At 44.0% G+C, this 13,254-nt stretch overlaps 1 protein-coding gene across 1 annotated transcript in view; it reads left to right on the forward strand.

Annotated features, from left to right (window-relative positions):
- Window positions 1–1,675: 1,675 nt before the first annotated feature.
- The window catches only part of LOC121866703 (epithelial splicing regulatory protein 1-like), a gene marked incomplete at its 3' end in the record, with an annotated part of 125,300 nt that continues 113,721 nt past the window's right edge, over window positions 1,676–13,254 (forward strand). Inside the window, exon 1 of the mRNA XM_042366412.1 lies at window positions 1,676–1,977. Within this exon, the coding sequence (XP_042222346.1) occupies window positions 1,855–1,977 (123 nt within the window). The remainder of the gene's footprint in view (window positions 1,978–13,254) is intronic.

The following is a 13,254-nucleotide window of genomic DNA, read 5'->3' on the forward strand; positions in this document are numbered from 1 at the left end:
TAATATGTAACTCTCTCCCTTAATATGTAACTCTCACCCTTAATATCTCACCCTTAATATGTAACTCTCTCCCTTAATATGTAACTCTCTCCCTTAATATGTAACTCTCACCCTTAATATGTAACTCTCTCCCTTAATATGTAACTCTCTCCCTTAATATGTAACTCTCACCCTTAATATGTAACTCTCTCCCTTAATATGTAACTCTCACCCTTAATATGTAACTCTCTCCCTTAATATGTAACTCTCACCCTTAATATGTAACTCTCTCCCTTAATATGTAACTCTCACCCTTAATGTGTAACTCTCACCCTTAATATGTAACTCTCTCCCTTTATATGTAACTCTCTCCCTTAATATGTAACTCTCACCCTTAATATGTAACTCTCTCCCTTTATATGTAACTCTCTCCCTTAATATGTAACTCTCACCCTTAATATGTAACTCTCTCCCTTAATATGTAACTCTCACCCTTAATATGTAAGAAAGAAAGAAAGACGAGAGAGAAATGTTTAGGGTATTATTACTTGTGTGAAAGAAGAGAAAAAAACACTCACATCTCCCCCCACCTTCTCTCCCTCCCTCATTCCTTCCCTCCTTCTCCCCCTCCCTTACCGTACACATCACTAAGCTCCCTCCCTCCCTCATAACCAACACACCGCCTCGGCTGCTAATGACTGGACGTAATCTCTATAATACTGTAAGAACCGATTAACAGACAGACAGACAGACAGACAGAATAATACCATAACATCTCTTCAATTTTAGGGGCGATACAAATGCTGACGAAGCAAAGAAACACATATACAAAAATATTTAAAAACTGAATATATGATTTGAATTTGATTATATGTAACCTAAATTATATTAAAATTCACAAACTTTTATTATAGTTGATGTTTTAGGGAGTGCAGGGAGGCGACCCACTCAAACCCTCTTCTCATGGGTATTCTTTTTCTCTCCTGTTGAATGGGCTCGTTATCAACACCTGTTTTAACCCTTATCACTACCAGCTGACAGTCTGTGGCACGTACAGTTCCTCCCACGTTTATCTGTTTGTGTTTATTGTCTTGGGACGTCTGGACTAACTGGGTCTGACTGAGTGGGTCTGACTGACTGATTCCACATACTGTACAATATTGTTTCATGTAGAAGGAGAATAGTTCGTTGTGGCTGTATACAAATGGCCTGAGTGTCGACATTTTTTTCCAGTTTCTCCTTTGTACAATTACGGTGTTGTGTTATTACCGGTACATTGGTGTTATTTACTGTCAGGGTGGAAAGACTGCTGACAAGAACACCATATGTTGTGTTTTGCCGGCCGGCTCTGCTACTCTGGTGTAGGAGCCAATCAGCACCGGCGAAGTTTTCTTGTAGCCAATCGTATTACGGGTTTCTCTGACCACGCCTACAAGAACCTGAAAATATCAAAAGACGAAATTTGTAATTATATTTTTGTTATATTTCTAATTGACCAGATGATAATTTTCTTTATAATATCACATATAAAATCAGATCTAACTATTTTCAGCTGAATATGTTAGCCAAAACGCGAAAAGGCAAACAAATAAATAATAAAACTACGAAATTGTAATGAAGCGGAAAGCGACTTATGGCATGGAGCTACAGGTGTACGGACTGCGCTACCTGGCGAGGTGAGTCTCAGTGGTCGAGGCGTTGTTGCGGTGTTGGGAGGGTTGGACTCGGCTCTCTCTTTTATCTATAATTTTTTTTCTCTGGTGATCGGTTTCGGGTAGTGGGATATACACAGGGGTGGGACAGGATTCGGTAAGGTGTCACTAAAACCCGGCTTCTGGAGCGTGTTGCTGTGTTTCGGGTTGTTGTGTACTCAATATGGCGACCCATTTTGTTGTAATGTACACAGCTACAGCAGGGGCAAATGGGCCCCTGCTGGGCACAGACGAAGAAGATATCGTCTTAATGCAGTTCTTGGTGTGGGACGCCGTCAGTAGAAAGGTAGTGGATCTTTGAAAAACTTTAGTGTGCATGACAAGCCAGTAGATGTTGCCTCGTAGTGTAGCTCCGCATTCCCATGTTGGCCGCTAAATGTCACAGGTGTCGCTATGGCGCAGCTGTGGATCTAACTGCTGTCCTCTCTCATATGTGTGCGTGTGTGTCTCCCTCAAGCACGTGCTGTACTGTGTGTTCCTGCTTGTGCTAACCTTCCTTATCTTATCTCTACTTAACGCTATCGTGCCACAACACTTCATATTCTCACCCCTAGACAAACGCCTGCCGACTTGTCTCTCGTAAATAACAAAAAGTCGTATTCACGGAATATTACTTTTATGGACTGTGAACACGCGTGTTTAAAAGTGAGTCGTACTGGTGGTCGTGTTTCCATAAAGGTAGTACTCCAAGTTATCAGTATTCTAGTTGCATGTTTATCCTAACCCTGTCTTGTGAATATATATTTACACTAATCTTTGTAGTAATCTTCCTATGAGTAGTTTCTTCTATATCCGCCTCAGTGTCCACATATATGCATGACAATAAAGTTAGTCCAAATCATCATGAAACTGTTCCCTTCCCTGCTGGAGACGCTCAGTGGAAACACCGAGTAGTTTTCATCTCGTCTTGGATTACTGTGGAAGAATTCACGTGTGGTGACGCGCAGTGATCACTGGAATTACGTCAAGAGCAGAAAAAAATCATTGTTCAAGGATGTGTAGTGTGTGTAACGTAGAAATTATAAGTCGGGTGGATTATCAGGGCCGCCAACATGGCGGCCAGTGGCGACATCAACAGGTGGGCGCCTGGCAGCGGGAACCAGCTCCCTCATTGCTGACACAAGTGCGCCGCCCACACGTCCCACACGTCGTACCTCTAGAAACACCAATGAAATGGCGTTGTTAAGTAAATTGGATCTTATCCCTCAAATAGAATAAAGGAAATACATATTAATAGAGAGCTCTGGAGGTGTGGTAGTGTGTGTGAGTGTGGGGGAGGAGTTGTGGGTGGCTTGTGTATATTGACCCCTGTGTGGAAGACCACCCCCTCCCCCCAGCATCACCTGCCGCTCCGACTCGTAAATTCTACAACCATCCCTCCCTTACCTGTACAACCACTTACTAGTTACTTATTATATGGAGTAAATAGTAAACACCATCTTGAGAATGTTACCCTTAAAAAAATAGAAAATATAGTAATTCTAATAGCCCTCAACTTTGTGCCGGTAGAACGCGTCAGTTAACCCAGAGATGGTAAGAACGTGGTTTAAGTAATCAGTCTGCAGCATTGAATGTTTGGGCTGTCCACCTGAAACCCGGTGCTGTAAAGTCAACAGCTGGGCCTGAGACACATGTGGCAGAGCACCTGTATAACACAGCTGTCGGGTGATTGGCTTGTTTCTCGTGGTGCGTTGGCCCCTGAGGTCCCCTCCCCCCCCCCCCAGGTGGCTTTCTTGGAGTAATATTTCGTTTCTCATTGGTCAGCATATAATGACATGTAGTTTTCATTGGCCTTAGCAACTCTGATTATGAAGAGTAGATTTATTATGTTGTTATTGTTATAAATTTGTAATGTAGCGATACACCAGACACACACATTCGTCGTCCATAATGCGTACACTTTAATCACTGGTAAGAGTGAAAAATAAGCCATTCGGAGAGAGCGTATAGTTTATCCTGACGTGAATCGGTTTACAAATAAAATACGCCGGTTATTTCTTTTACCTCGGCCGGAATGAAGTAAACACAACGAACTAGTCCACCATAGCTTCGAAATTACACTTCTTGAAACATTATTTCGTATTATTTTAGTTTCGGTTAGGTTACATTAGATTACGTTAGGTTACATTAGCTTAAGTTATGTTAGTTTGGATATCTAAATACAGGGATGACCGAAACTAAAATTGTACCCAATGTTTTGTGTATTCACCTCTTTCAAGTCTGGGGTGGAGTAACCAGATAAAACACTTGCGTCTTGAATCATGGCTTCCACGCACAGGACAGTGAACGCTCCGGTATGGCAGTTTCATTTGTCCATCCCTGAGGCTCTGGACCTAACCTGGACATTTAAATTCCTGATGGTAGTTCATTTCTGCCCAGGGCACCACACGCACCCTATTTCTTTATATGAATAGTTGTGAGTCTTGGCTAGCTCCCGGCGTACCTACAGTGCGTGGGGCGTGAGAGCATTCATAGGTTTTATTAACTCGTTGGCAACTTGCTTTACCCGGGGTTGCCAGGCCGTGTATTGTTCGGCTGTTGGTGTTTTAGTTGTGGGAGGTTAATAAGTCCATCCTTTTATCAACTCCTTCCATCCCTCTATACACCTTCCATGTCTCTCTCCCTCCCTCCGTACACCTTCTCTCCTTCCCTCCCTACACACCCTCCTCCATCCTACCTGTGCTTTCGCTGTATCTAACCTCATCTTTCCAGCCTATCACCCCTTATGATTGGTCGACGTAAACCATAGTGTGTGATCTAACCAATTAGAAGCGACGTCTTTCTTTCGTACAGTAGCCTCATACGTAACAAACCCTTTCCGTTATTTTAATTGATTTTTGGGACTGAATAACGATTAAAGATGAAAGCGAATAATGATAGAGTGTTTATAATAATTGTAATTGATATTAGTGATGAATATATAATTATACTGGGTGTAAAATGATGACTTAATTATAGGCTTAACGTTTAGGCTGCCTTGAGTTTATACCCGGGAAACTTAACGCTCATGTAGGCAGCACCCCCACCCCCCCACCCCCCTCTCTCACCTTCCCTCCCTTGCTAATAATTATTTACTTCAGTTAAGTGTCCTGTTATAACCCCTTCCATGTACTGCGTGTTACTCTCTCTACCTCCTTCTCCCCAATCCCCTCCCTCCCCACCCCTCCCTCCCTTTCCCCCCATTTCCCTCCCCCCTACCCCCGCCTACCACCACCCAACACAGGTCTTCACGATACGCCCTTTGACCTTTCTTGATTGACGTGATTAATATTAACATTATTATTATTAGTTCTAGGATAATGGTTAGCCAGTGCAGTTGATAAGTTGTCCGGTCTTTGGGGGTTATATATGCCTTGATAATGGGTCATACAGCTCGTTTACTTAGGGTGTGGTGGTTGTGTTGGTGATAGCTTCTACACCTTAAACAAATTCACACAGGTGGCCTTGGCATGTCAGGTGTAATTAACGCTCGAGTCTTCACGGTGACCTGTTATGTCCAGTAACCTATTGAGGGAGAGAAGGAACGGTCGATTTCCATATAGTTCGAATGACTTTCTTTCAATACCTTGTTCATTCATTTCTTTCTTTCATTCATTCATTTACTCGTTCCATTTATTCACCCATTTACTCCTACGTTCATTCACTCATCCACTCTTTCACCCAGTCCCTCACCCATCCATCCCTACATTCATTCATTCATTCATTCTTATTCCTATTCAACCAGTCCCTCATTCACTTCTTCATTCATTCCTTCACTCATCCATTCTTTCACCCACTCCCTCGTTCACCCATTCACTCCCACGTTCATCCACTCATTCACCCACGCCCTCACCCACTTGTCATTCGTTTAGCGTCTCTCGTTCTCTCAACCCCGTCGAGGGAACTTTACATAATGAAGCTTTTTCTAAGAGACTTTAAGCTTAGTTAAGTTAGAAGCTTATTTCCGTAGTGGAGATAGCTGGAAATAGGGTCCATGTGATTTAGACACCCCCCCAGCTTATTTCACCTGGAGATTGGAAACCTTACCGCTACGTGGGAGGAGGGGGGGATTAGGCTAGCGTTGGGGTGTCTAATCTTCAGATGATCCTAATTTCGTCAATATATTCCGACATTTAGTTATTTGAGGACTGAGAGAGAGAGTGAGAGGGTGTGTGTTGCCGGGTGCTCAGGTGGGAGCCAAGGTGTAGAGCAACAGGTGTTAAAGCTTGTACACTCTTACCTGTCTGTCCTCTCCACAAGTGAGATAACGTGGTGAGAGGGTGCTGGGATAGGCTGCACCCGCCCTCTTAGCTTCTGTCTTCCTCTCTCCCTCTCATCCACATCACCTGTTACTCTCTTCATTGACTCACTTCACCGTCTTCCATCTCTCTCACTCGCTTCACCTGATACTATCCTCACGTCTAAGGAACTTCACCCCCCTCATTCACCTCACCTCGCCTCGCATCCCCTCACCTACAGTACATACTGTTAAACATGAATCATTAAGACCACCCGGGTAATGGTTCAGTCTAGGTGGTGTCATACGGCTGTTGTCATAAGGTGGTGTCATGCGGCTGTTGTCATAAGGTGGTGTCAGACGTAGCTACTTCATAGGTAATCAGGGGACTGTGGTTCGGGGGGGGGTCACCTGAAGATTAGCTCACCTGGTATTTAACAGTACCGGACGGGGTGGGGGAAGGTAGATTAGTTAGGTTAATGTTAAGGTGGAATAAGTTAGGGGGGCTAATCTTCAGGTGATGTCTTCAGGAGGTGTCATAAAGTAGTGGTTTTAATTTATTCATTATAGACAAATTGCTTGATTATCTTGAAGTTACTGAAGAAGATAACGAGTGTGGGAAGTTATCCTGTTTGTGGTGGTTTGGTTAGATTTAGAACATAAGAAAATAAGGAGTCTGCAATAGGCCGGTTGGCCTGCGCATGGCAGCTCCTGTCGAGAGTTACTACCACTCTCTATCATCCATGAATCTATCTAGCCTCCTTTTGAAACTTTCCAGAGTTCCCGCACTTACTACAAAGTTGCTAAGCTTGTTCCACTCGTCCACCACCCTATTTGTGAATGGTGTAATGGTTGGGGGGGGGGGGGGTCTACTGTGGTCAAGGTTCACTTAAATGTTCACTAAAAAATAATAAACGTGTAGGTTGAATTCGGGGTCATTCACCTGGCCTCTCTCGGGGTTAATGAAGGAGTACAGGTGTGTGTCTCTCTCTCTACTCCCCTTTTTTCACCACTCCAACTCCACTATCACCACCATCGTTACTCTCATCCACTACCACCCTCCTCCTCCTCCTCACCACCACCACACTCTTTCACCCCTCTTCCACCCCTTCCTCTGGCCTCCCTCCACTACCACCACCACTGCCCTTGACTGGCGTTTTCTACACGACCACATACGCTACGTGTTACAATACTCTCTCTCTCTCTCTCTCTCTCTACGACCCTGAGTAGTGGAGACACGCGTTTCTCCCCCTCCTCCTCCTCCCTCCCCACCCACCCCGAGAATTAGCGCACGTGTCTGTCACCTTCACAAGATACTCTAAGATACGTGCGTGCTCTTTCATCATCTACATGTCCGAATGTCCCTACACTCCCTTTACTATTACCAAGGGGTGGGGAGGCAGGTTAGGGGGTGGGGTGGCAGGTGGAAATGGTGGGGAGGCAGGTTAGAAATGAGGGGTGGGGAGGCAGGTTAGGAAATGAGGGGGGGGAGGCAGGTTAGAAATGAGGGGTGGGGTGGCAGGTTAGAAATGAGGGGTGGGGGGAGTTAGAAATGAGGGGTGGGGAGGCAGGTTAGGGGAAATGAGGGGGTGGGGAGGAAAGGCTATAAAGGTGGTAGTGAAGGGGGAGGTTAGGGTGGGGGTGATCACTGAGGACTGCAGATTGGCATAATAATCGCCTTACGAGTTAATGAAGGACTTCCGTTTGGGGTTTTTTCCATAGTCGCTGTAAGGTAATGACTGCTAGGGGGTAATTTGGACGATTTTGCACTGTCTCTTAATTGCAGTCACGTAGTGCAGAGTAGTGGGTGTAATGAGACTGCGCAGGTGTGTGGACTTGTGAGGTGGAGAGTGTGGGTGTGCTGGGGTGTGGGTTTGTGGAAGGGTGTGTATATGTGTGTGTGTGTAATGAAACTGCGCAGGTGGAGAAAGTGTATGGGGAGGGGGTGTGGGTGAGTGTAGATGTATGGGTGTTTTGGGGTGTGTGGGTGTGAGTTTGTTTGTGTGCTGAGGTGATTGTTGGTGTGTCTGTGTCTGTGTTTTGGTGTGTAGCTTATAGAGACAAGGTAGCTTAGGTCACGTCATCATGAATCGAACTGGAAAGCGAATGGACTCTTGAACCCTCTGAGTACAATGATTTAACCCCCGAGTACTTTACAATGTCATAGTACTCGAGGGAATTAGTCATCGTATTCACAGGGTTATGATATCGTATTTAGGAGTTGAATCATTATACTCTAAGGGGAAAATTCATTGTTCTCAAGAGGTTATGACAGCTTATTGGGTTAATTCCTGGGAAATATAAATCCGAATAATATTACACCTGCTTATAAAAATTACACCTGTATTGAGATTATAACGACTACAGGCGTTCTTCCCCAGATGCTGTGTTCATATCCGTGAACCTTGAGAGTTTTTTCCCCTATTATGATCAACGGGAAAAAATAATCACTAGGGAAAATATACATCAGTTAATGGGGTTTGTTTTTTATGTATTATTAACTTAACACGAGGACAGGTAGGAGGGAGGACAGGTAAGGAACGTGGATTCTTATTAGTGACGTTTAATAGCATAGAGTAACAGGTAGATATGTGTTAGGTGTAATAACTTATACCTTCACCACCACAACACCGAGGAAAATTATAACGTGTGGAGGAATATTTTGTAATACTCTAGTGGGAGGAATATTATCTTGATCCTTGAAAGATAAGTTGATGTACACCTGTTGATTAATGGAACAAATGTTGAGACTAAGTTAAGCCATGAGAGGCAAGTTAACTAACACCTGTGTACTGTAATAGGTGTTAGGTATGTAGACACCTGTGACATGATATGAATAACTCAATGTAAAACGAGAATGAATAATGTATAGTTTACTTTTGTCAGATAGTCTGCCAGTTCTTCTCCTTCGCTACCGTTGATAAGAATTAAATCGGTTATTATTAGTAGTAGTAGAAGTAGTATTTATTATTATTAAAGTCTGATGCAATTACTGACGTGAATTTTATAATAGTGCCACAGTTAGCAATATTGCATAACACCTCGACATAATATGGCTTTTAAGGTGAAGGTCGGGGGGAGGGGTAGGGGAACATTTGGAACAGTGAGGAAAAATTACGTGTCGTGTAGTGAGAGATGAAGAGACAGACAGACAGAGAGAGAGATATACTAAGAGACATAGATAAGATAAGAGACACTAATAGACGGATATACAGGAGATATGACGAGACATTAATATAAAAAGGTTATTATCCAGACGTTCACTCGTGTTGTGAGGAAAAATAACCCAGCATCATGGCGTACCTGTCTTGGTCTCGTGGCTACAAGGGTGCGTGGTGGAATTCCAAATTTATGATAATAGTGTTTAAGGAGCTCCGGTGGGTGTGTGGGGGATGGGGTGGGTGTGGCGATGTAGTGTGGGTGTGTGTGTTGTGGGGGAGGGGGGTAGGATGGGGGAGGCGAAGTAGTGTGTGTGGTGTTGGGGGTAGGATGGGTGGGGCGGAGACCGGTGGGTATGTATGTATGTATATATGTATGTATGTATGTATGTATGTATGTAGGATGGAGTGGGGTACAAAGTTGTGTGTGTGAGGGGGGTCATTGTGGATCCAGGGAGGAGGGTGACTACGCTGAAGAGGACGAGGTATTGTATATATTGGCTCTGGTGTTACAAAAGTTCAGAGGACGAAAAATTATATTAGTGGACGAATCTTACTGGAGGAATAACTGACGAAAAATATAACGTCAACCTTGCGTTTGAGACTTGACTGTATATATAGTTGTTTCCTCTCGATCAACCACAGTTAAATGATGGACCCCAAAAATAAACGTACACATTTTAAGAATTCGGGTGGAGGCGCAGACTGGAAACCTGAAGAACCAGACACTCAATGGGGGGTCGAGGAGGAGGAGGAGGAGGAGGGGTTACTGAGCATATCCAGGGGAGGGAGGAGAGGGGGGGCACTGTCTGTCCAGGGGAAGGAGGAGGAGGAGGGCTGGGTATCAAGGGGGAGGAGGAGGAGGGGCACTGAGACTATATCGAGGGAGGAGTAGGGAGGAGGAGGGGGGCTGGGTATCAAGGGGAGGGAGGAGGAGGGGCACTGAGACTATATCGAGGAGGAGGAGGAGGGGCTGGGGTATCATGGGGGAGGGGGAGGAGGGGGCACTGAGACTATATCGAGAAGGAGGAGTAGTAGGAGGAGGAGGGGGCACTGAGTTTATCCAGGGGGTGGAAGGGGGAGTGAATCTATCAAGAGGGGGAGGAAGGGGGAGCCTGTGGTTGTACGGTCTCTTTGATAAAATGTTGAGATAGTTCACTGTAGTGTGTGGTGAGGAAAGGTCTTGTAGGAGGGTCTTGCTGTGACATTGAATGGGTTGGTGACGGCTGTAGTTGTTGGTTAGAAAATTACCTACATAATTGATGGATGGATTATAACCATTTACAACTTTAATAGATGGAAGGGAAATTTGGATAATTGAGTAGTTGGACTTAGAGGGTGATTAGACGTAGCTTAAGCAAAGTTTGGTAATTGGATAGAAGGTCGTTTGTCTAATTAAATTGATTGGAGGTTGGTCGGGCCTATAATTGGATGGATCACGAGAGTTTCTGACATAAAAAAATGCTGAAGTGGTCGAGTGAATACAACTTGTTCGCCTCATGTTAACACCAGGCGTCAGTGGTTCGCTCTGATGCACCCCTTAGTCCACCCAGCTGTAAACAGGTACCTAATAGAATAATCAGAAACGTGTAGGTGGGCGTCTAACATTATCGACCACAGTGTATTTAGTAAACAATATCCTTGAATATAGACGAAATGATTGGATGGATAGATTGAGTGGATAATTTAGTCGGTAAAATATTAGATGGATGCCAAAACGGATAGATGATTGACTGGATAGAAAGTTTGAATGGGTTAGAATATTATTTAAAAGTCGCCTTAGGTCAGGTTATGTGTTAAACGATTAACTAAATGAAACTGTTGAACATAATATATATATATAATTGTGTACCGGTTAAATCATTCAGAGCAGACTCGGCGACCTTCAGTGGGATGGGGAGGGGGGAGGGAGAGGATGAGGGGTGGGGAAGAGGGGAGTGGTGGGGGGAGGGAGGGAGGAGGGGTGGGGAAGAGGGGAGGGAGAGAGAGGAGGGGCTTGTTGTAATGTGTGTACGTGGCAGTGTTGTCAATCCCAGCATTTTAAGTTAGTTTTTGTTCCTGTTTTGTAACCAGTTAGAAGCCTGAGTTATATTGTGGCCTTTGACGAATCACAAGCCACCGTTTTATTTGGGAGTTATAATTCAGCCAATGAAGAAGAGGTAAGGGTTTTCTGGTAGATGTTTTAACCAATCACAAGCCTTGTTTATAAATCCCGCGGGATAACTAGATACTTAGTTGTGTCTTGTTTATTAATCATTATCCTTTATCCTGACAAGTCGATATAGCCAACCAGAAGACGAGTTGTGTGTGCTCACGAGGCTCTGACCCAATCATAAGTGCTGAAATGATATTACAGCCAATCGAAAGGCGATATTTATTCCCACGTTAACCAATCAGACTTTGATTTTACTAGACATTGTTATCGCCAATTAGAAGCAGAGTTTAATGTTCTAGTGTAGATATTAACCAATCCCAGTCCTGTTTCATCCGGATACAGTAGGTTGGCCAATCAGATAATGTGATCACAGGTCTCCATTAAATTCTCTACCAATCACAAGACCTGGAGATGATTTTCATATTTCGGAGTAACTTTTAACTAACCACAAGTCCTATTCTATACTGAAGAGGCCGGAGAACCAATTATTATTTTATGATCCGTCTTATTATTATTATTAAACTTCAACCGTAAGTTCAGATCAGAGATTAGACAGACAGACAGACAGGGTCCTATTATATTGAGGTCAATACAGGTGACACAGTCGTAAAATCAGCATCAACTTTAGTATATCACGGATCGTCAGCTCTGGAGGCTCTCTTATCTGTGTATCGGAGAGAGTTACCTGATAAGTGTTGCTCGGTGGTGAAAAGTTCCTGTGTTATCGTGTGCAGAGGAACAAAAATACCTTTATACTTCCGTTCTGTAATGTGAAAATGGTCCACTGCGCCTGAAGGTTATTTTTCGGGTCGGTGCGGATATAGTACACTGCATACTTAGGTTTTTTTGTTTTTGTTTTTTTGGTACAGGAGGAGGCAGAGAGGATGGTACTGCCCTCCACCACATTTCTCTTCCCCAAGTTAAAATTAAGGTATCGGTATCCATTCACAGCTGGGTGGACTTAGGGTGCCCCGGGCTCAAACCATCGAGCATGAGGACACAAGCGAACATTATATCCACTTCACCATTGCACTCCATAGACGAGACTTAACAAAAACCATATAAGTTACAAGTAGATGAGCAGTTCAGAGACTCGTTCCAGCTTTTGGAAATCTTAAGGCGTGTAAATGGACTGATGTTCGTGACTGTGCAGCAGCTTATTGGCCTGTTCTAATAGGAAGTGATGTCATGATCCACTAGATTTTTTTTTTTTAACTATTAGTAAAGGAGAGACAGTAACGTAAGGGAGAAATATATACCATAAGCTTTTAATTAACTCCAATGATACAATTCGACTGGTCACCTGAGCTGGGTTATGTATCGGGGGTTCCCAGGTAGGTGGAGGGGGGTTGAGGGGTGAATATTGATGCCTTGAAGCTTGGCAGTGTTGGGGAGGAGGTGGGGGGGAGGAGGAAAGTCAGCTGTTCTTACTACCACCACATGTTATCTCTGATGGTAAGTGATAACATCTTAATATAGCCAAGTGTTTATAGATGATACTCTGGTGTGCATTATCGACGGAACAAACTCTCGTCTCTCACTACTGCTGTATGACTGTTAAGTAGCTGGTGTGACCCTGAACGAAGGAACGAGAAGAGAAAATATTGATAAGAGAGTATTAAAGGAGAAAAAAATAACAGCGGGGTGTTTACGTTACGCCAGAACTGATTACGACACATTTATAGTGTCTGTTTTTTGGGGACTGGTTCGTAAGCCATCCCTCCTACCCTTCTCTCTCCCTCTCCCTCCCTCCCTCGTCTACCCTCCCTTCCTCCATCCCTCCCTCCTTGTGGTAGGCCGTGACGTCAGAGGACTGATAGTATCGTAAACGTGAGGACGAGAATATTTATCAATGCTGTATATATCCTTACCGTTCACCACGTCCACTTGCTCTCGATTTCCTTCATAACACAAACACATTTTTTCTCATATATCTTATACTTTTTAACGATATAACGTGATATATATTAGTGTGGGGGAGTAAAGGGAGTACCATGATAGCTCGAGAGGGGGAGGGAGGTTAGGTGCTGGTGG

This window comes from Homarus americanus, unplaced genomic scaffold (genome assembly GCF_018991925.1).
Source record: "Homarus americanus isolate GMGI-L3 unplaced genomic scaffold, GMGI_Hamer_2.0 scaffold51427, whole genome shotgun sequence".
NCBI classification, from domain to species: Eukaryota; Metazoa; Arthropoda; class Malacostraca; order Decapoda; family Nephropidae; genus Homarus; species Homarus americanus.